At 37.7% G+C, this 23834-nt stretch overlaps 1 protein-coding gene across 5 annotated transcripts in view; it reads right to left on the bottom strand.

Annotated features, from left to right (window-relative positions):
* The window catches only part of DENND1B (DENN domain containing 1B), a 271874-nt gene extending 249088 nt beyond the window's left edge, over window positions 1-22786 (bottom strand). For 3 of the 5 annotated variants that reach the window (XM_027611195.2, XM_027611198.2, XM_027611199.2), the window contains exons 1-2: window positions 22592-22786; window positions 20429-20493 (exon numbers count right to left, since the gene is read on the bottom strand). In XM_027611195.2, coding sequence (XP_027466996.1) covers window positions 20429-20493; window positions 22592-22608 — 82 coding nt within the window. In that variant the 5' untranslated portion in view covers window positions 22609-22786. The remainder of the gene's footprint in view (window positions 1-20428; window positions 20494-22591) is intronic. The other 2 variants (XM_027611197.2, XM_027611200.2) reach the window with 1 other exon arrangement.
* Window positions 22787-23834: the final 1048 nt, after the last annotated feature.

Genomic DNA, 23834 nt, shown 5'->3' with positions numbered 1-23834 from the left:
CAGAAGTATATGTGATATTACTTCTTCCTTTTTGAAAAACTGACATTTGAGGAAGGAACTGGAGTACCAACACAAACATAAACTCAATTATAAGAACTGGGACACATGTGGCAAGGGTACAAGAATGGAATTACAGCCCAGGAATAAAACAGATGCTGAGTCATCACACTGGTATCTAAGCTGCATTAGCAGCAAGAACAAATTGATGCTACACAGAAATGGATCTGAATTCCTCCTGTTCTGGGCATGACTGGGACAGGGAACTAGAATTACTTACTTACAGGCATTACTTCACTGGCAATAATATATTAAACATTAAATAAGTTGTCATTCAGTACATCACCTGGTCAATGCTGGGTTCTTACTGAAATGCTGCCAAAACTGACAGGAAGAGGAAGCCATCAGGAAATAATGGCTGTCTCTATCAGCTTGACACTGAGTTCACCCACGCATTAATTTATTTAAAAAAAAACTGAAGGGGTATTTTTTAATGACCTGGAGAGCTTCCCCAAAACTGTAAGCAGGTAAGTGAGTAAATAAATAAATAATACAAATAAACGGACAAAAAATCTTAGTAAAACCAAAGAGCAAAGTAAAACCTTATCGGATCTGGTTATAATTATTGGACTCTCAAGCATTCAATCTTTTACTGAGAGTAGCAGTTACAGATGGGGCTTGGAAAGAGTCCAAAATCTAACAAATTTAATAAATCCTATATATGTTTCTCTCTTACCAGATTATAAATTCCTTAATGGCTGGGACTAGTATCAAGTCTGCATTCCTTTAAGCATCAAGAATGACTTTTTATACATCTGGATGGATCAATGGGTACAAGAATGGACAAACAAACCATGAAACAGCAAATAGATGTGTGTCATTGAGATTGAAATTTTAACAGAATACTTTGAATGTTTGTGAAATTAACTGGCTATTAAATACAGGCTTGGGGAATGTAGAAACGACACAGAACATGAACGTGACTAGAAGGGAGAAAGAAGCAGTGATCACTACAACATGGCCTCCACAGCAGAAAGGAGGAAGAAAAAGCATACTGAGAAATAATACCAAGGCCAGGAGGAAGAGCTAACAACAACAAAAAAAGAATTAATGGAGGAAACAGACAGACAAAACAAGGAAAGACATTAAAAGTAAATAGAGCAATCAATATTGAGAAATCTAAACAGAACCAATAGTCGTGTGCCTCTTCAGGGCAGAAGATACGCTTTTTGAAAATCTTACGTTAGGGATTTAACAATGGTTCTCTCAATAAAAATAACATGTGCTCACAAATGCAAAAGAGAACTGGCATTATTAGTAAGTTAAACATTGTATAGTACAAACAACCTTACCAACTGACTTCCAAAACATATGGGAAAAGAGAGAGAAACATTAAGAGTTATATTAGCCATTAAGGTAAAAAAATAAATAATTGTACACAATTTGAAAATGAAAGAAAAAGTTTGATGACAACTATTTTTTACTTGTTCCAGATAGAGATCAAGGAAAAGCTTATACAGATGTAAATTAGTTTTAATTTCTTATAAAATTTGTATAGCATTTTACAATTTGTCATTTTTTCCACATATACTTTCTCACATGTCAATGTGAAATGGTTATATTTATTAAATCCAAATTATAGATGAGGAAAGAGAGACATAAAACAGAGAAGCATTTGCCCAAAGTCACATACAGTAGAGAGTACAAATGGATTTGAAACCCAGATTTTCCAAATTTTATAATAAACAAACTATTAATGAAAGAATATTTTCAAACTATAATTTTAGGGGAACAAGGTCTTTATGATATATACATACACCAAGGTGAAAAGAAATTATCCAAAATATAGGCAAGTGAAATTTTCTATTTCTCAAAGCAAGCTTAACTATTGCTACTTTACAGAACTGAAGGCATTGGGCGCCTGAGTGGCTCCAGTCAGTTGTGCATCTGCCTTGGGCTCAGGTCATGATCTCAGGATCCTGGGATTGAGTCCTGCATGGCTCCCTGCTCAGTGGGGAATCTGCCTCTCTCTCTCTGCCCCTCCCTACCCATGCTCATGTGCGAGCTCTCTCTCTCCCTCCTTCTCTCTCTCTCACAAAAATAAATAAATTCTTTTTAAAAAAAGAATTGAAAGCATTAATAACAAGTAAGGAAAAAGTGAAAATAAAAGGCTTCAAGAATTTTAACATATCACTTCCATCTAAATTAACTTAAAGATGAAAAAGTTATATACAGAAGAAACTGGAAAGTTGAACCAGCCTATAGTATAGTCACTGAGTGAACATACTATGCTGCAGTTAGGAAAGTTCTCTGTACTGAATTAGAAGAATCTGCAAACTAAATTAAAGTAAAAGAGAAAACAGTTTGCACAGAATACATCCAAGGGAACATTTATATAAATATGCTAGCAAATGCATTGAAATTTTCTGAAAAAGATGTACAGGAAATGGTTAACGATGTATTCTGTAGGAAGGGGTGCTAAGGGACTTTGAATTTGTGGTAGGACGGGACTTACTTTTTCTGTATTCCCTTTTGTATAATAGTAATAGAAATTTTATTACCATTTGTATTTGTTATTTCTGATTTAAAAGACTATTACTAAAAGATGTTTTAAATAATTGCCATTAAAACAAATATAAATTTTAAAGAATTTGCATTAAAACAAAATGTGTAACCTGGTTATAGTAGGTTTAATACACTACGAGCGTTTAGAGATGACCAATATAATTATCATGAAGGCAGACTTGTGAGCTGAGCTTTAATTATGGGTATAGGTAGACTATCTAGAAATGGAAGGTAATGGCACTCTACACACAAAGGAAACAATATACGATCACATAAGATTTGTCTGAGCATGAGTGATATGGAGCAATAAAAGTCTAAAATGGTCTTCTGAGCCCAGGTCATAGATGACCTAGAATACTAGACTGAAATGTAGACCTTATTCTGGAGATTAGGGTATCTCAAACATAAGAATCTGCCAGCCTCAGTTTGAGAAAAACTGCAGTTAACAACAGAGATTGACAGCATCTTGGCTAGGCAAAGACTGCCACATATACTGGTCACATGATCAGAACAGCCAGCCCCACTCTAGCAATAGTGTGGGGTTCCATTAAGATTCCATAAGGACATTATAGATATATGATAAAAAACCAAAGGCCTTGTTTTCATCAATGGTATCAAGCTATTTATTCAATAAAAGTTCCAGGAACTTAACATAGAGTTAACACAGAGTCTAACATGACTGAGAAGAATATTTTGCTTAGTCAATTATGATGCACAGAATTAACATAACCACTATTTTGTGGCTTTAGTCTGCAACACCAGAATCTATTTATTCTTAGGTGTTTTTCCAGCAATTAAAATATGCTGCCATTAGACATTTAGCTTTGATTACTATTTAGGGGAAAAAATGGTATGAATATCCAGACTTTCAGTAAGTGTGAATTACTAATATTGAATTTTATTCACTTTCATTTTTAGTTTAAAAAAATCATTAAAATAGGTGAATATAATAGTTTGTAATATTTATCAGAATCCATAATTAGAATTATTATTAAAAGAATATGCTAGGCCTTAGCCTAAAATAGAAATACTTAAATAAATGTAATACATCCCTCATTAATCCACAATTATTAGTCATTAAGTCTTGCAATTTATCCCCCTAGCTTTGGAGTCAAAAGCCCTCACTGACAAACCCTCTATCATTATAGATTATATATATACACACACATATTACATACATATCAAAAGCATCCCATAATTTCTTCTTGCAAGTTATGAAAGGGAGGTACTTATAGTTTGTTTAAATTATACTAACCATTGTTTAAAAGCATATATTTTATTCTCTCCATTGGTCATCACAGCTTTATGGGAGAACGAGAAAGATTGCTAATGTTCTCATTTTAAAGACAAACTGAAGCTCGGAGTGGTTACGAGTCTTAATACAAAGCTAGAACTCCAATCAAATTCTTCTATATTCAGCCTAACATTAGAGTTCTGCCTTCCTAGTTAGCATCAAACAGCAGTGAACAATAACAGTGAATGAAAGAACAGATTTTTTTTCTCACCAAAGAAACCATAAAGAGAATACCCCAGTCTATGTCCTTCTAAATGATTAAGAAGAGTGAGAATATAATAATCCCCTCAATCCTAGGAGCCCCCAGGCCAGCTACCTCCTCACCATTGCGTGAAGTCCATTTGTCCAGATGTCCAGACAAACACTGTCATTTTCTGTGTGTGTTGTAACATGAATAAAGTTGAGAAACACTGCTACTGAGAACTCAGGAATATATAGGATGGTCTTAAATAAATTTGTTTCTTAAAAATATAAACTTCATAAACTTTATGAAATTATCTATTTAAAAAAGATTTATATCAATGATATAACAGAATCCTGCTTCAAGGTTAACTGTTGATTTTAATTTAGTGTATGGTGTAGTGGTTTCTCCAGTCTTATCCATTACCACTCACATAAAAGTTAACATTCATATACACAATCCACTCTTACACACATAATCCAGATTTTGAAAAATCTAAATAAAATTTTCAAGTAATTAACACTGGAGTAATTTTCCAATTATCAGTTATATATCCAATCAGTGGCTTATTCTGTTCTGTAGCATTGATAACATAGCCCATGATTTGCATACAATTTCTCATGACAGCTACACTATTCCTTTAGCATTCACTCAAGAAAGTTATATAGGAATATAAATAAGTAAGAGTGATGTCACTCCTGGGATGGCCTTGCATTTGTTATAACATCTAATCATTCACACACTGCAATACTTATTATCAGTTTACACAGAACTCCTAACCAATTGCAACATACTTCACAACTGGTAACATTTCCAATGAGAACCCTACACTTGTACAACATTACCCTTAATCTCATCTCACCAACACCCTGTCAGACATGTGAACACTTAGTTTATTTCCATTCTAGTTACCTTCTAGCTTGTCAATATTAACTCTTAGAAGTTTAAAATTTTACACATATATGGAATTCCCACTTCCCAGCTGAAGTTTGTACACGTAAAAAATTTAGAAGAAAGCAGTGCAAACAAAAGTCACACTGTAACTTCCAAATTGGGCTTAATCCCTCTAGAGGCCACCACGCCTTTAAATCAGTACCATCAGATCTAGTGCCACAAATTTTTATTCTCTGCTAAACATCCCTTTAAAAGTGAAAACAACTCATAAGCCCAAAATACATTACCATCTTCCATCCTCCTTATTTCTGGCACTTCTGCAATATTAAACAGGGGGCTTGGGAGTTACTATGAGACCTTCCTTTAGCATTTCTTTTTTCCACATCGATCACATACATCAAAACAGAAGGGAAGTGCATCCCTATCACTTAATTTCTGTTGATCATACCTTTTTTTTTAAATACCACCAGCTTTATACAAACCAAATAGAAGTTTATATAGGGTTTTACAGTACAGTTTACAAAAAACTTTTCATGTCATTTTGTATTTGACTCTCATAACAATTCTTGAGCTATGTACTGCAAACTTTTTATAACTGTGAAAAGTAAAACAAGTTAAATGACTCGACCAAGTTACATAACTAGTAAGTAGTAAAGCCAGGACCAAAAGCCATGTTTCAACTCTTAGTCCAATATCTTTCTACTCTACTGGGATGTTTTTAAGGAAGACACTGTTTTAGCCATAAGAAGATTCCAGGTTTTAGGCTTGTAGAAAATCGTGTCATCAACCCATTTATTTCTGTTCACCTTGAAAGAGAGATTTAACTACCTATTCATACTCAAAGAGTAAGCATTAGTCTGTTTTGAGAGTTCCCACAATTACCTAGCATAATATAGATATACCTTATCTTATTGTGCTTTGCTTTACTGTGCTTACAGATACTGTGCTTACAGATGCGTTTTTTTTTTTAATTGAAGGGCTGTGGCAACCCTGTGTCAGGCAAGTCTATCAGCGCCATTTTCCCAACAGCATTTGCTCACTTTTTATCTTTGTGTCACATTTTGGAAATTCTCACAGTATCTCAAACTTTTCATTATTGTTATATTTGTTATGGTGATCTGTGATCAGTGACCTTTGATGTTCCTATAGTCGTTGTCTTGAGGCAACACAAACCGCACCCTTATAAGTCAGCAAACTTAATCGGTAAATGTTGAGTGTGTTCGGACTATTCCGCCAACCAGCGATTCCCCCACTTCCTTATGGTTAGGCCTCCCAATTCCCTGAGACACAATACTGAAATCGGGTCAATTAATAACCCCACAGTGGCCTCTAGGTGTTTAAATGAAAGGGAGAATCACATGTCTTTCACTTTAAATCAACAGCCAGAAATGATTAAGCTTAGTGAGGAAGGCATGTTGAAAGCCAAGAGAAGCTGAAAGCTAGGTCTCTTAAGCCAAACAGCAAGTTGTGAATGCAAAGGACAAGTTCTTAAAAGAAATTAAAAATGCTACTCCAGTGAACACACAAATGATAAAGCAAAACAGCCTTATTGCTGATACGGAGAAAGTTTTCGATCACACCAACCATAACATTCCCTTAAGCAAAAGCCTAATCCAGAGCAAGGCCCTAACTTGCTTCAATTCTATGAAGGCTGAGAGGTGAGGAAGCCGTAGAAGAAAAATTTGAAACTAGCAGAGGTTGGTTCATGAGATTTAAGGAAAGAAGTAATCTCCATAACATAAAGATTCGAGGTGAGGCAGCAACTGCTGATGTAGAAGCTGTGGCAAGTGATCCAGAAGATCTAGCTGACATAATTAATGAAGGTGGCTACACTATAGACCAGATTTTCAATGTAGACAAAACCACCATACACTGGAAGTAGATGCCATATGAGGCTTTCATAGCTACAAAGGAGAAATCAATGCCTACCTTCAAAACTTCAAAGGACAGACTGACTCTCTTGTTAGGGGCTAATGTAGCTGGTGACTCTGAGTTGAAGCCAGTGCTCATTTACCATTGTGACAATCCCAGGGCCCTTAAGAATGATGTCAAATCTATGCTATCTGTGCTGTATCAATGAAACAACAAAGCCTGGATGACAGTACCTCTCTTTACAGCATGGTTTGCTGAATAGTTTAAGCCACCGTTGAGACCTACTGCTCAGAAAGAGATGTCTTTCAAAATTTTAGTGCTCACTGACAATGCACCTGGTCACTAAGAGCTCTCACAAAAGATGTGCAACAAGATTAGTGTTGTTTTCAAGCCTGCTAACACAACATCCATTCTGTAGCCCATAGATCAAAAAGTGATTTTTTTTTTTTTACTTTCAAGTCTTATTATTTAAGAAATACAATTCATAAGGCTTATAGATGCCATATACAGTGATTCCTCTGATCTGCACAAAGTAAGGTGAGAACCTTCTGGAATGAGTTCACTATTCTAGTTGCCATTAAGGACATTCAGAATTCATATAAAGAAGTCAAAACATCAACATTCACAGGAGACTGGAAGAAGGTGATTCCAACTCTCATGGATGACATTGAAGGGTTCAAGACTTCAGTAGAATAAGTAACTGCAGATGTGGTAGAAATAGCAAGAGAACTAGAATTAGAAATGGAGCCTGAATATGGGACTGAATTGCTTCAATCTCATGATAAAACCTTAATGGATGAGGAGTTGCTTCTTATGGATGAGGAAAGAAAGTGGTTTCTTGAGATGGAGTCTACTCCTGGTGAAAATGCTGTGAAGACCGAAGATTGCTGAATGACAATAAAGGACTTAGTATTTTAGGACATTAGGATATCAGGACAACAAAGGATATTATATAAATATAGTTGATAAAGCAGTAGCAGAATTTGAGAGGATTCACTCCAATTCTGAAAGAAGTTCTGTAGGTAAAGTGCAATCAAGTAGCATCACGCTACAGAGAAATCCTTAGTGAAAGGAAGAGTCAGTCAATCACTCTAGCAATCACTTGTTTTAAGAAATTGCCACAGCCACCCCAACCTGCAGCAACTACCACCCTGATCAGCTAGCAGCCATCAACATGTAGGCAAGACCCTCCCCCAGCGAAAAGATTATGACTCCTGAAAGTTCAAATGATGGTTAGTGTTTTTTTAGCAATATTTTTAAATAAGGCGTATACATTGTTTTTTAGACATAATGCTATTGCACACTTAACACAATGCGGTCTAGGGTAAACATAACTTTTATATCCACTGGGAAACCAAAAATTTCATTTGACTTACTTTATTGTGATATTTGCTTTATTATGGTGGTGTGAACAGAACCCACAATATCTCTGAGGTATGCCTGTGTCCACTCTCCTCTTCTAATTTTCCTTGCCTCCTCATTAGAAAAAGAAAAAGGGTTCAAAGGGCACTCTATAGAAGGAAGAGCAGAACTTTTTCCAAAGAAATATTTCATTAAATATTTTTAAACAATAAAGACTTTTTATAAACTAAAGAAATTAATATAAAATAATAAAAAGCAAAGAACAATGAAAAGTAAAAGCCAAAGAATAAGCTAAAACAGTTAAAAAATATAAAAACATTAAATATCTAATGAAAGGAAACACCAAATACACCAAAAAGTAAAAGTGAAACAAGGCAAAAACACAAATTCCAAAATTTAACACCTCCATGCAGATGGTATGAGGTGGTACAAACAGGTAGCAGGCCTTCATTGGGTCAATTTGCTGATTACAGATACCAGAAGTATAAAATAGTCTTTAGTCTTTCCCTCAGTCGCAGAAGATTCAACATTCTGTCCTTCTGCATTAAAAATATCTGCATGGGAGGAAGATATCTCCTAAAGAGCACTGAGCTCTAGCTTAGTCATTTCTTCTAACGTATAAATCAAGCAAAAGCTACTCATCATCTACTCTCTTCAACCCTAGGTTTTAAATGCAGTTTTAACTTAGAATAAGTACTGTCAAGTGCCTTATTAACAATATATAAATAATTTTTGTGTTTTGACCAAATTAAATTCAGCCATATCTAAAAAGGTAAAATTCTAGGGGCACCTGGGTGGCTCAGTTGGTTAAGCATCTGCCTTGGGCTCAGGTCATGATCCCAGGGTCCTGGGATGGAGCCCTGCATCAGGCTCCCTGCTCAGTGGGAAGCCTGCTTCTCCCTCTCCCACTCCCCCTGCTTGTGTTCCTGCTCTCGCTATCTCTCTGTCAAATAAATAAATAAAATCTTTAAAAAAAAGAAAAGCTAAAATTCTAGTCATATTTAAAAGTATGTTTTAAAGGAGGGCGCCTGGGTGGCTCAGTTGGTTAAGCGACTGCCTTCGGCTCAGGTCATGATCCTGGAGTCCCGGGATCGAGTCCCACGTCGGGCTCCCTGCTCAGCGGGGAGTCAGCTTCTCCCTCTGACCCTCTTCCCTCTCGTGCTCTCTATCTCTCATTCTCTCTCTCTCTCAAATAAATAAATAAAATATTTAAAAAAAAATAAAAAATAAAAGTATGTTTTAAAGGAAATATAAATTGTATATATTAAATCTGTCATACATATTAAATACAATAGAAATCACACACTTTCAAAGAATTAAAATACCATAAAAATATAAACTATAAACCATGCTAAATATAATTTAGTCTTACTATGATGATTTAGAAGGCAATTCAGAAGTATTCAGTAATTTCATTTTCAATACCTTGACCACCATTTGGAATATCTCACAAGTAAGAAAGTAGTATACAATACAAGGTTTAAAGTAGAAATTTTGATACGAGCGCCATCTCTCTTCTTTCTATATCCATCTATAAAAAAAAATTATCATTGCTAAGTAAATGGATTTCATAATGGCTTTATAAAGAATTTTAGATAGCCACATCAGCCTTCAAAGGCCAAATTCAGGACAAGGACACATATAAAGTATTAAAGACTCATTTATATCTTCAACTACTAAGCCAAAAATGAAGTATATATTTACAAATGAAAACTCTGAATTCCAATATTTCCACTTTTTAAAGTAAACATTGTAATTAAGAAACACAACAGTAACACTTTTAAGAACTTGGAAACTAGTATTTTTGTACATAAAAATTCTCAGCTTACTATTTCTTCAATAACACATCTGAACCCAGACACAGAATACTGCCAACATATAATCTTGATGAAATTGTGTTGCCCTTATTGTCAACAATTATTCTGCAGATATTCATTACCAAAATCTACAACTTCAAATTTTTATAACAAAACTACAACTTCAAAATTTAGTTCTCACATTCTCTGTAGAAATAAGGACCAAATGACAAAAAGAGATAACACATTATTCCCTCAAAATCAAATAATTAATTGCTTATAAGTATTAAAACACTATTTTAGCTTATATAAAAGAGTAACAGTGACCAAGACCTTGAAAAAAAATTCCCCAAATATCAAACAACTTCCTCTTCCAAGAAAAAAAAATACCAACTTCCTCTTCCAAATATCATATCCAAAATACACTGGAATCTCAAAAAAAAAAAAAAAGCCATTTAAGAATCCTTTCTGAACCACTTTTATTTCATAGCAACTGTACATTAAATGCATAGACCCTGAGGATATACAGTGCTCTAGTGCCTTAAAACACACCTGAACTTATTTGGGTTTCATTTCAACCAATGTTTTCTACACAAATTCATAAGTTATTTCAAATAATCTCTTATCAAAATTAAAAGGAAGGCAAATTTTACAATCACTCAGGTGACAACATTTTAAAGGACAGTTTAATTTTAATTAATGATAAATTTGAATACTACACACATCCTTATGCTTGGTGCATTTCTGCTACCAAACTAAGACAAATTATTTTTGAAATGACTAATTTCTGGACACTTACACATTTGCAGAAGACCATCAGATGTACTAAACTGATAGCTCTATACTTTATTTTCAGATTCAAATGATAAATAAGAAGGAACTGAAAGAGGAAAAGGCTCTATCTGATCTTCACCAGTTCTGCCTACTAAGCTACAGAGCTTGTGGTTTATCAACACAGTTCTGTTTTTAAAAAAAAAATGTTTTAAATACAGCATCTATTGCTTGTGATATAAAAATCTACAGCCTTTCAACGTTCTTTTACATTAATGGTTTTTTAAGATTTATGAAATCTAAAATAGGTATTAAAAATACAGCACAACCTTTTACTAATTTTACTTCAATAAAAGAGTAAAACTTAACAAGTACTTATTGAATATCATCCATATGGAAGACGCTTTTTCTGAAAATCTACAATAGTTCCAAAGAGGTACTTGTCCTCAAAAACCTAAAATCCAGTGGTTGGCATACGTCAGGGTGATAAAGATCAAGTTCAAGACAGAATATAACTGCCACAAGACAGATATCAAAAAGGATTATTACTCAGCAACTTCTTTTTATATCTTTTACTTCCGTAGCTTCACTTTTACAAACTTCATCTGTTCAATAGTTGTTATACTTTTACAGAAAAAAATGAATTTAACAGTAATTATTAAAGTCTCAATACCCTTTTCTTTAAAAGCCATTTCAGTACCTTGAAAATAGTGCTTCAACAACTCAGTAAGTCACTAAACACACACACCTTAGGTCAGACGCTATTTTAGGCTCTGAGTAAACAAAATCAAACCCGAACAACACCCTGCCAGGGCAGATTACACTGAAGTAGAGAGTGCTTCTTAATCATCTTCAAAAGATATAAATGTTTATACCAAAAGCAATATATTCTTTACTCCTAGTTATTCACACCAAATTTTGAATATGAAGTAAAACTTCAACTAACTTCAGAGAAAGGTAACAGTCTGGTATCCAACTGAGAGCTGACAAGACAGTATCTAACTGTCTCTCCCTCCATCACCTCAAGACTATCCCTGACTCTCCCCTCTGCCCTCTCTCCCACTGCCCCCCACGCCCCCCACACAGAGCTGAGTTAGGTGCCCTCTTCAGACTTAGTGTCACACACTGCAACCTCTCAAACAGCCCTTCCTACACTATTACAATCACTGATTTAGAACACTGAGAACGTCATCATTTTAGTGGCTTTTCATCTGAGCTTGACACTCAGAAACATCCAGTGAATGAATGACATAGGGCTGAATATCTTAGACGGTGTTTATGTTCCTCTTCCCACTGTCACCTTTTGATGTCTACTAAAAATGAGTATCACAATAACTCTGGTCAAGCCTAGAATTAGCCAGGGATTTCCTAAATGGGTGGCTTTCAAAAATTGCTGAGAAAAATTTCAATGCTATTAGAAAAGGATGACTATTGTATTTTAAAGGCAGCACAGTGTAATGGTTGAATTTAGGCTCTAAAATCAGAAAAACAGGTTCAAAGACCAATCCCACCTCTTAGAGCTGTGTGACCCGAGCAAGCTACTTAACTTTCCTGTGTTCCACTTCCTCATCTTTATGAAAAGGTTTATAACCCCTACTGCATATGGTTATCATGACGATAAATTGGAAACATAAGCTCTGAGCACATTTACTGATGTATAGTAAATACTAAATAGTAATTTTTATTTCTATTTCTGTAAAACATTTAACTGGAAGCTGAATCAGAAAAAATAAATCAATAAATAAGGCTTTAAACCATAATGCTTTAGCTTTATTAATTGAAAACTTATAAACAAACAAAAAATATCTTAATGAAATTCACTGAATACATAAATACACATTTATTAAAGCTGTTAATCACAAACTACAAATGGAGTGTCAATAGAGATGGAGGGGAAGAAATGGTAAAAACCTAACTAGAAACTGACAGAGATACATTTGATCTTTAGTTCAGAGATCTTTCCACTACAGCAAACTGCATCTTTTTAATTAATTCAACTTTACAAGGCTCCCTTGAGGGCTATCAGTTGTTCACACCTCACTGTGAATTACTTTAATCAGATAAATGCATTAAGTAACACCACCTACTTAAAGAAATTGTTATTTGAAGAATAGTGAGAAGAGGGGTAGCTTTGAAACTAGTGTGCCTGGCATGGAGAAGGCCTGTTTCACGCTCATAGTGAGCATCTTTAAGCAGTCACGGGACAGTCTGAGGACAATGGCACCTGCAGGGTGAGAGCAAAGGGGCTGCGGGAATTCTAAGGTCCATCAAAGCCAATTCCTCTCTACTAGGTTGTACTAGGTGCCCTTTAAGGAAACTTCCAGTTCTATTATTCCACTGTTCTCTTCTGCAATGTGCCCTAAGACCCCATGTGGTACCAACTTCTTAAATACCTCTAAAAAAATCAATTGAGGAGCACTTTTGGCAAGTTCCCACAAAGCAAAAATGACTGAACCACCATAGAAACATGAAACAAGACACCCTTTCCTACAAATAAAATTAAATCACTATCTGGAGTAAATCAACTTATCCTTAATTTATATAAACTAAGAGTCTATGTCCAAAATAAATACAACAGGAAAACCATTCAACTTAACAATATAGGAAGACCACAGTATGTCAGGAGTTTCTCAAAGCTATCTCTAATGCTTTCTGGCTCAAGTAAAAAAATCTTCAAGGGGCACCTGGGTGGCTCAGTCGTTAAGCATCTGCCTTCGGCTAAGGTCATGATCCCGGGGTCCTGGGATCGAGCCCTGCATCGGGCTCCCTGCTCAGCAGGAAGCCTGCTTCTCCCTTTCCCACTCCCCCTGCTTGTGTTCCCTCTCTCGCTGTGTCTCTGTCAAATAAATAAATAAAATCTTAAAAAAAAAAAAACTTCAAGTAAAAAAAATCTCTTCTGGTTTGTATAATATTACTTTAGCATAAGCTGAAGAGTTTGAAAGTGGAAAAAATTTCTGAATGTTAAATATTAAAAAGTATTTCCAGGGAAGAAAGATTCTTTTAGCATTGATTGAGAACATACTTCACACTTAACGCCTTTGATTTCCACTGTTATTTTAAATAAAACTATGGCTGCCTGCTTAAAGTGCCCCCAAAATGCCAATTGCTAATATTGTATATATGCTTTAAAATGTACATTTTAAAAGGTAAATTATTGTCCTCTACCTTGCCAATCAAAAATAAAAATTTGGAGGGAAACAAAGAGGGATATTACTTGAGCATAAGAAAATCCTCCAAATGAGAGAATATTATCAAAAGAATATTAGGAACATATTACCTTGAAGGTCAAGGAAACAAGAAAGTTCCAAGGAAAAAAACCTGAACAAACTGTGGCACTGTGGCCACCCAGCAGAGCCCGAGCACCAGTCCCACAGCACACCACCACGAAGAGAACGGCAGCAGAGGCTCCACAGGGCACGGCAGGGAACCACCAACATTAAAAATCAAGAAGTGACCTTGGTTAGCCTGGTGATGGGTATGAAGGAGGGCACGTTCTGTATGGAGCACTGAGTGTTATATGCAAACAATGAATCGTGGAACACTACATCAAAAACTAATGATGTACTGTACGGTGATTAACATAACATCATAATAAAAAATAATAATAATAAATTAAAAAAAAGAAGTGACCTTGGATTAAAGCAGCAAAACTAAAGAACATGTGAACAAATAAAAGTACCTAATGAGACAAGTCATAATCAAACTATTAAAATATAAACTCTGCAGCATCCCTATCAAAGTATTTATCAACAAACACTGGATGTTGACATTTGATTTGCTTTTTAGACTTGCAGGCAGCTGTGTCAGGGAGCACATAATGTTCCAAAACCAAATACAAAAGTACAGCTCTTCTTAACTACTTTATAAAACCAAAAATGACATATCTCAAAGGTATGCTTCTAAAGAACCACATTAAGTTTTATTCCCAGTTAGCAAGTATGAGAAAATAGAAGTTTTGCTTGCTTCAACAATCTACGATATAAAGCTAATACTTTCAGTCATGATGACTCCAATTTATCCACTTGCATCTAGATTGAGAGGGACTCAGAAAGAGCTCAGCAAGGAACACACAGCTAGAGTAAAAACATCGTAACTGCATTTGACCCACAGATTGTTCTTCCATGTTGGGCAGTATGTAAAGTCTCCTACACCACTTTATTGTATGTATGATTCATCAGTTCTACTTTCTAAATGTTAAGTTTTTTATTGGGTTTTTGGTATGTGTGGATGGGTACAAATGGGTTTTAAGGTGGACTCCAAAACATACATACATAGCAACTGTCCCAATCAATCTTGTGATGTGAGAAGACAGCAAGCAGATGTGGGTCCTGAATAGGAAGAGCTTAAGCACAGAGTATCCCTAAACAAGCCCACTGGTCCAAGATAGATGTGGTCATATATATTTCTATTGTCTCTGCTCCTGTCATATCAGCACACACTTCAGATCACTTCTACAACAAGCAGCTCTCAGTGATTTAATCTAATCGTTTATTTGACCAGTGGTTGGCACTATGCTAGGTCCAATTTCTTTTATTCATTCCGTAAATATTCACTAAACATGCCAGACACCATGCTAAGCTTTTCTCTAAGGAAACAAATTAATAAGTCATGGCCCATTTCTCAAAGAGTTTATTTTAAGCCTGGCAAACAGACACTTAGACCTAGCTATATGTCTGTATATTACTATATTAGACACATCTACAAGAACAGTTAAGTGCTAAAATATAGGGAGAAGCAAAATGCTAGAGATTCTGTGTAAACAGTATCCCTAGAGTCAAAACATATCAAATGCAAAAGCAAGCCTAGAGATACCCTTTCTTGTGCAGGGCATGAGGGGTACTGACTAAGTGAGGAGTCTTTGGCCTCAAGTTCTGATTTAAGAAAAGAGTAAGAAGCAGTTAAACTATTAACATAGCTAAAGATCAGAAAGGTGGATAACTTGATACTGGGTTGGATGAGTTTATAAAAGTGGAAAGTCAGTAGCAAAGGAGGATTTGTTCCTAAAAGAAATTTTTCTACCTAAAGAGACAAGATAAAGAAAACAAGACCTAATAAAGATGTGTTGAAAACTACGAATAAATAGCTAGGACTACAAGATTAAGGGTTCACTAAACAAAGAGACTTAAATCCTAAAAAAGAGTAGTGAGTGGGGAAGGGGGAATATCCTGAGCCAGCATCAATAACACAAGGAAAAAGTTCAGTAATTTTTTTATGTGGAATTACCCTCGATTCGTTCATTTCAGGGAGAACACTGTATTACTGTTTAAAAATACATATACCTGCACCACATATAGTTTAAACTCCACTATTTCCTCACAGGGTAATAATGCAGCCTCTATCGAGGTGATTCGAGGTCACTACACAATGAGAGGCAATAGAGCAGATTTTTTAAATTAGATTAAATCTATTAAAAAGCAATAGATTAAAATACAGACTCTGGAGCCAGACTACTTTGGGCAAGTTTCTTCATTTCTCTGTGCTTCAGTTTCTTCGCGCGCAAATGAAGATAGACATTTCGTAGGCTGTCGGACGGTGTGAGAGTTGAACAGTTAGTCCGCGTACACCAGCTAGGATGAAGCCCAGCACAGAGTGCTACGGCAGCATTAGCACGGTGCTGCCGCCGCTAACACCCATCACCAGCACTGCTACCACTTGAGGTAAGCGGTCAACAAAATATGAAAGAGAAAGCTAGAGTACCAAAGCCACTGCCTGAAAAACCCAGAGAGGAGGCATCGGCAACTTTGTCCCGAGGAAGGGTTACTTTTCAGTTCCCTGAAGCCCTGAACCGCTCTGGGGAACACAGAGGCAGTGTGGTAACAGTAACTCTGCTGCTGGAACTGAGGACAGGCCATGGCTGCTGGCTCTACTTCACTGACTGCTGGGAAGCATGAAAGACAGCAAAGGGAAGAGTGACAACAGCAAGTCCCTTGGAAATCTACCAGGAAGAGTATTAAGATCTAAATGTTGGCACTTCACTCTTGGATAGTTGCAGCAGAAGTTATTAGGGAAGTTGCCCTGCCAGGGAACATCCGTGAAAATATGGGCCAACCAGTCTGTGAGACACCATCAGAAGCAGTTCTACTAACACGAGGGAACACGATAGGGAAACACAACCAACCACCCTCATGGCAATTTTTTTAACTTGTGGGACCCTTCATATGAAACTATTTCCCAGTGTTCTAAAATGCACCGTTTTCAAAAAATCAATGTAAGGGTGCCTGGGTGGCTCAGCTGGTTAAGCGACTGCCTTCGGCTCAGGTCATGATCCTGGAGTCCCGGGATCGAGTCCCACATCGGGCTCCCTGCTCAGCGGGGAGTCTGCTTCTCCCTCTGACCCTCTTCCCTCTCATGCTATCTCTCATTCCCTCTCGCTCAAATAAATAAATAAAATCTTTTAAAAAAAAAATCAATGTAATGCCTTTGAAACAAGTCCAAATAGCCATTGGTCAAATGAAGATCACCCCTTTACCAGAGCTAGCTATATTAAATTATATTTCAACAACTAATACCATTTCAAAACACCAACTAAAACTTAAATAATAATTTCTCTCTGAAGATATTTATGAAGTAAGCTACACAAGACAAATGAAAGAATTTAGAACCTCTCTATTAGAAAGTGAACAAGAGAAACACATCAAATATCTTAACGTAGTATCATCAATCTTAGCATAAACCACATTTATCCTGAGCATGGTATTTTCTATTGGATCAAACAGATATTCTTCAAAAAATAAACCAACAGGGGTACCTGGATGGCTCATCTGGTTAAGTGTCTGCTTTGGGCTCAGGTCATGATCTCGGGGTCCTGGGGTCAAGCCCTCTCCCTCTGCCCCTCCCTCCCCACTCATGTGCACTCTCTCTCTCTCAAATCAGTAAAATCTAAAAAAATTAAAAATAAACTAATATTCTGAGAAATGTAGAGAACATTTTCATTTACTTCCCAACATCTATTCCTTGCATGTTGTTTATTAATAATCAATCATAATAATCTTGCCATTCACCTCTCTACCACTACCCTACCAATGATTATTTTAGGAATGTTTAAGCCCATGCCACTTAGGCCATTGGGATCCAATGTTCTGGAAGATTCTGGGGAAAGGTATTTTCTGGCTCTAAGCAGAGTGCCATGAAAAGCCAGTGTCTGTCACCCCCAAGGTCATAAAAGAGAAAGTAGAGTTCTAACTTCACTGCCATCCTAGAACCACAAGGAATCTAAATCTTCCAATGACTCCAATTACTATGAGTGGCAGAGCTGTGATGCAGAAAGAACCTGGATCTTTGATGACCTACTTCTAGACTTCCTCTTATACAAACTATTAAGTTCCCTCATTACTTAAATTGGTTTTATATTTGTGCCCCCAAACACCCTAATTTACACATTTTGTTTTCCAGGTTTATTACTATATAAGAATGTCATCCATGTTCATTTGAATGTTAGCAAAAACAAAAAACTATCCTACTTTAAACAAACTGATACACATATCAGACTCATTAAAATAAACAGGTTTTGGGGCACCTGGGTGGCTCAGTCATTAAGCGTTTGCCTTCGGCTCAGGTCATGATCCCAGGGACATGGGATTGAGCCCCACATCGGGCTCCCTGCTCAGCAGGAAGCCTGCTTCTCCCTCTCTCACTCCCCCTGTTTGTGTTCACTCTCTCACTGTGTCTCTCTCTGTCAAATAAATAAATAAAATCTTTAAAAAAAATAATAAAATAAAATAAACAGGTTTTATTGACAGGAATATTCCAGTAACTCTCTTTAATAATTTCTGGACTGTTTCCCTTTAATATTTATCAATAAAGTAGAAAATTAATAAAAACATTTAGAAACATAAAACTCTCAATTTGACATAAAATTTAAAGCTCAAAAAGGTATAACTTGTTAGACCTTAAAATATTAGTCATATTTATACTACTTAAGTCACAACGAAAAGAAGAAAAGTTGTTTATGCTTTTATACAGTTGACTTTAGCTTTATTAAAAATCTTTAGAATTTGCTGCCCGTGAGTCATATTAATGGAATACATGGGTAGAATGGATTAATTGCAACCTATAAAGAGGCTGAAGTGTTTAACCATTTGTTATATTCCCAACTTCATCATGCTGGATAAACTACTAAAATACACATGAAGATGTTTCTAATGAGTAGTAATTTAAACAATAACAATGGCAAAAAGGCAAGAAAGGAATAAAAGAAGGACACAAGCAGAAGATAAAAACTGGAATAACTAGTTCCTAAAAATGGAAAAGGGCAAAGGGAGGAAGGAAGGAGTAAAACACTCAGAATTCTTTATGGATAGGTCCCAATCTGACACATGTACAGATCGTGTGTTATATAAGGTAGATTGATGCTTGTATCAAAATCGCTTTAGCATGCATTTAAAATTACAGAGAAATCATGTTTTCTAAAGGAACTTAGCTTGTTTTACAAACACATCAGGTGAGCATTAATTCACCCACCTTCACTAACGTTATGGTATAGGTATTCTGAAGAATTATTCATAGCATAAATACACGAAAGAATAGATTTAAATTGGAGCTGAAAAAATAATGTTATCTATTTGAGTCTTCAAAGAGAACTTGGCTGTGCCTGGAAAGAATGTAAATAGACCACCTTTGACACAGATAGGACAACAAAAGATAACCTTTTTAATTGGAAAAGGCTCCCTACAACCTAGGATCACTCCCTGCCTGGGGACAAACCTGATCACAGCTATAGTTCAAACAGGCCAGAAATACAGCAGGCAGGGCTGGTGGAGTCAGGAACATGTGTGACTTCCTACCTAAAATTAGCCATGCCCATTTCACCACAAGCTGGGTTGGGCTCCTCTATTTTAAGGTGTGCAGCTCCAAATTGCTTAAGAGCATATAATTGCTGGCCAGTTTCCGGAGCTAAGAGTGTCAGCCGACTTTCCACCAAGTCTTTAGAATGGACAACTTTGTCTCCTCAAAATCCCACACTTAATCGCCAAGTTATCTAGCATCTAAGTACATGGCAAGTGAAATCACACACTGGATATACCGAAAACATATCACACAAGGACTCATCAAAAAGGAAATAAGCAAGAAGAGACAGCCCTTATTCCTTTCCACTACACCTCCCCCTGATGCACACATATTATATATGACAAAAGTGGGGAGGAGGGACTGACAAAAGTGTCCTCGTCTTTGCAGGAAATTATATAGAACTGACAGCTGAAACCCTTCCAAGCAATGTCACACCATTACTTACCTCTCTCTGAAAGTGCTTTGCTACTGGAGTAAATCCAGCAGAAGGGGCTATTCAGTCTGCTTTCTGCATTCTGGAAACATTAGAATTGGTGTGGCTTCATTGTATGGGCAAGAGATTTTCACTAATGTTTAAAAAAGGAACTAAGTTTTCAAAGACAAATGAAAGAAAATGAAAAGGTGTTCACCACCACCAAAACGATCGATCACTCCACCAACAAATGATAAAGCTGAGTTCTAAGTTATATGGCCTTAACGTACACCTGAAATTTAAGCTGCACAGATCATGGTTTCTACAATCTCACGGCAAAAACCTAACATCTACTTTACTAACAGCACCTTGACACACTAGATGCAGAATATACATTTAGTACCATTATCCTGATACTATCATGTTCTAGCAGTCTACAACACTAACACTTGTTTTGATAGACTCAGTTATTTTAAGAATGAACAAAACATACATACCTTCATTTTCAGAGGCATGACATTTCACTTTCAATACCAAGTCAAAGGTTCTTTCTGGATTTTCCCTAAAAGAAAAAGAACTTTGTTTTATTTATTTCCTGTGACAAATAAGCATCTCTGCAGAGTTTATATTTTAACTCAAAAAACTAATCATCTTCTTGTTGCAATGGATTCTATGTAACTATGTAACTATATGAGCACAATGTAGAAAATAACAAAGTTTTTTCCCAGTTCAGTAATGTAAGAGGCTTAGGAGTTCTGAGACCCGGGGCCTATTTTCTCACCTATAAAGTGCCTTGCTCACTTCAAAGAATAGTTGTGAGGATTATAAATCAACTAATTTATGTGGAAGTACTTTTTAAAGTATGAAGTGCTTTATAAATGTGAAGCATTGACTTTATCTTATTGAATCAAAATTGGGAAAGTCAGTATGCTCCTAAGTATTTCTACCTTTTCCTGCCAACAAAGCTGGCCAGCAGGTTCTCAGGCTTTTTTTAAAAGGACTTGCAGTATAAGTGTAAATGATAACTACCTGGTTCCACCTGCCACATTCTAGACCACCATAAAACAGTTATAATGCTCCTAAATTTGACACTTCACATATGCTTCTCTTGAAATGTAATTACTACAAAGCATGTTTAAAGTAGCAAACTGTACATGAACTGCAAGGCTAACAAGAACAACAACAAAAACCTTGTTTTACTTCAATTATCTTTAGGGAAATTGGAAAAAGACATCTACCTTAATACTAGATTTTCCCACTAGGTACAGTAAGATTGCTTTGCTTCATTCAGAAGTTATCCACTTCTTTGTTAACTTCTCACACATTCAACCAATTCATTGGTTTAATTTCAAAAAGCAAACTGAAATCTACTGAGACACATTTTCTTTAACAGTTTTGTTTTAATCTCTTTCTGCTAGAAGATAAAAGATGAAGCAAAATCTGATACCACAATGTCCACGTGACCAAAGTGTTAATCTATCTGTTATTCCTGCGAAGGAGACCTTAGTGTCTTTGCATATTGGCTATTTTAAATATCTACTTCCTTTAATAAAGAATGCCAGTTTTGGCTTCTAAATAAACACTTGTTTTTTCTAAATTTATTACAAGAATCTAGAATCACAGGAAGTGACAAGCTATATAAATTAATTTGCAAATATACATTTCCTCAGCCCTCCAACTACTAACTGGTTTCAATGGAAATAATATGGATTTGGGTGACCTCCTCCCTCCTAATCCAATTAATGTCAAAAAGTATACTTTTTAAATCACTTACCCTGCCCCACATGTCAAACACTGAAGAAAATAATAATTTTCCCATTTTCCTAATATTTTTTAGAATCTTAGGTGTAAAAATTAAAAATTGATTCCATTATACTGTGAAATTTTACAAACCTTTCACAGTAATACAAATATACATAGTATTCCTTATTTTAAACTGGGGGAGTGGTGTGAAGAGGGAGTAAGGGAAGAAGAAATTCTTTGTAAAGTAAGTTTCAAGAAAAAAAAAAAAACATAAAACTCATACCTCTAAGACCCAAAACAAAATCACCACACTTCCTCAAATTGCTTTTTACATGATTAAGCTCCTGATGAAAAATATCCATTGATACAGACACATAAAAACACTATCTAATTGGATACCATTTTGCAAGCACCCCGCATACACCCAGTGCCTATGTAAGTAAATACCTATCAGAGGCCAATTTAATTTTATAGGAAAAACTGGAAGAAAACATCTGGGAAACTGATAACTACCTTAAAAATGAAATGGTTATCTTCACGTTAGGGAAATACTTTAAGTAATAACCGCTTAACCTCAACGCTGACGCCCTCCGGGACACCAGCAAGACACAGACAACCGACAGTCACGTCTGCCACACTCCGGGAGGAACAAGAAACCCACAGCGGGTGGTGGCAGGAGTCGCCAGGCCTCCTCCACCACCTAGAGATGCGGGCGTCGACGCGGCGCTCCCGGCCGCTCCCGGAGGAGCGGCGCCGACCCCGCCGGGCCGGGGACTCGGGGCCGGGCAGGCTTTGCGGCCTAGCGCTGTCCCGCCGGCCGGCCGCGCACGGGGGGCCGGGCCAAAGTCGCCGTCTGGGGGGCCGGCCGCCGCGGGACGCCCCCACCTCCCGCCCGCCCGCCCGCGACCCCCACTCACTTGGTCCTGCAGTCCATGGTTACATGTCGGTGTGAGGCTGTGCGTCCCGCCCCCGCGCCGGCCTGGAAGCCCACTGCCCCGCGCTGGGAGGGTCGCGCCGCCCGCGCCCACGCTGGCCGCCCCGCGGGGAAGGAGGCTACTCACAGCGGCGGCGGCGGCGGCGGGCCCATGTCGGCTGCGCCCCCAGCGCTTCCCCGCCTCCCACCCCACCCCCCAGAGCCTTTTTGTGACAGCAGCAGCAACAGCGGTGGCGCGGCCGCCGCCCCCGTCTTCGCCGGCCGCCGCCCCCGCCGCCTCCGAGGCTGGGGCCTCTCAGTTCCTGCGACCGGGGCCGCCCGCAGCGGCTCCTGCACCTTCTGCAAACCAGGAAGTCGCCGGGAGGGGGGAAGGGGCGCGCGGGGGCGCGCCCGGCGGCCTCACCTGGGCCGCGCGGCCCGCGGGCCCGGAACCTGAGGAGGAGGCTGGGCGGGGTGTCCGCTCCCGGAGTGGCCGGAGGGTCGCGGGGAGCGCAAGTGTCTGCCGGGATGGCCCACGTACCGCTTTGTAACTGAGCCAGAAACGCAAGGTGCCCCCTGTGTCCTCAGCCCTGGACCAGCCTACTTCCTTTCTGGGTCCAGTCCAGGCGCCAGGGCTACAACCCACCCAAAAAGCAAAGTAATTGAAATAGTACCTCGATTTGCAGTCTTTTCCACACCATATGCACACGGAATTGGATCGCTAATTAATAGGTATTGTTTGTTAGAACCCCTTCGTCGTTTTGGGGCATTTCATTTCGCTTCAGACTGCACTTTCGGAGCTCAAGTTGATGCTCCTGGCTCCTGCCTCACTCCGGCTGTGGCCTGGTTACTGCTCTCTGAAATCCAGAGCTGCCCCCCTCCTGATTCAGGAATGTTCAGACATGTGCACCTGCTAAATAGCCTTGTCAAGTAGCAAAATGGTAGTGCTCCACTTGCCGGCACATATGGAAGCCAGACGTTCTTATATATACCACAGGACCGCAGCACGCCAAAGACTGACTTCCGACACATTCTCCAAGCGGCAGGCCTCATAGAACTGTGCAGCCCAGGAAGCTCAGGGAGGGCACAACTGAGGGCAAGAGGGGCCAGTATAAAAAGCTAAAATTTACAGGGCACTCAAGTCCCTTTTAAGCAGGTTATATGCATTGTCACAGTACTTGCCATAACTCTATGTGATAGATACTTGCATCAGCATTTTATGGATGAAGAAACAGGCCAAGCTAATC

Source organism: Zalophus californianus, chromosome 10, assembly GCF_009762305.2.
Source record: "Zalophus californianus isolate mZalCal1 chromosome 10, mZalCal1.pri.v2, whole genome shotgun sequence".
In the NCBI taxonomy this organism is placed as follows: domain Eukaryota; kingdom Metazoa; phylum Chordata; class Mammalia; order Carnivora; family Otariidae; genus Zalophus; species Zalophus californianus.
The sequence above is the reverse complement of the archived record's forward strand: the minus strand, read 5'-3'. Positions and strand labels throughout refer to the sequence as shown.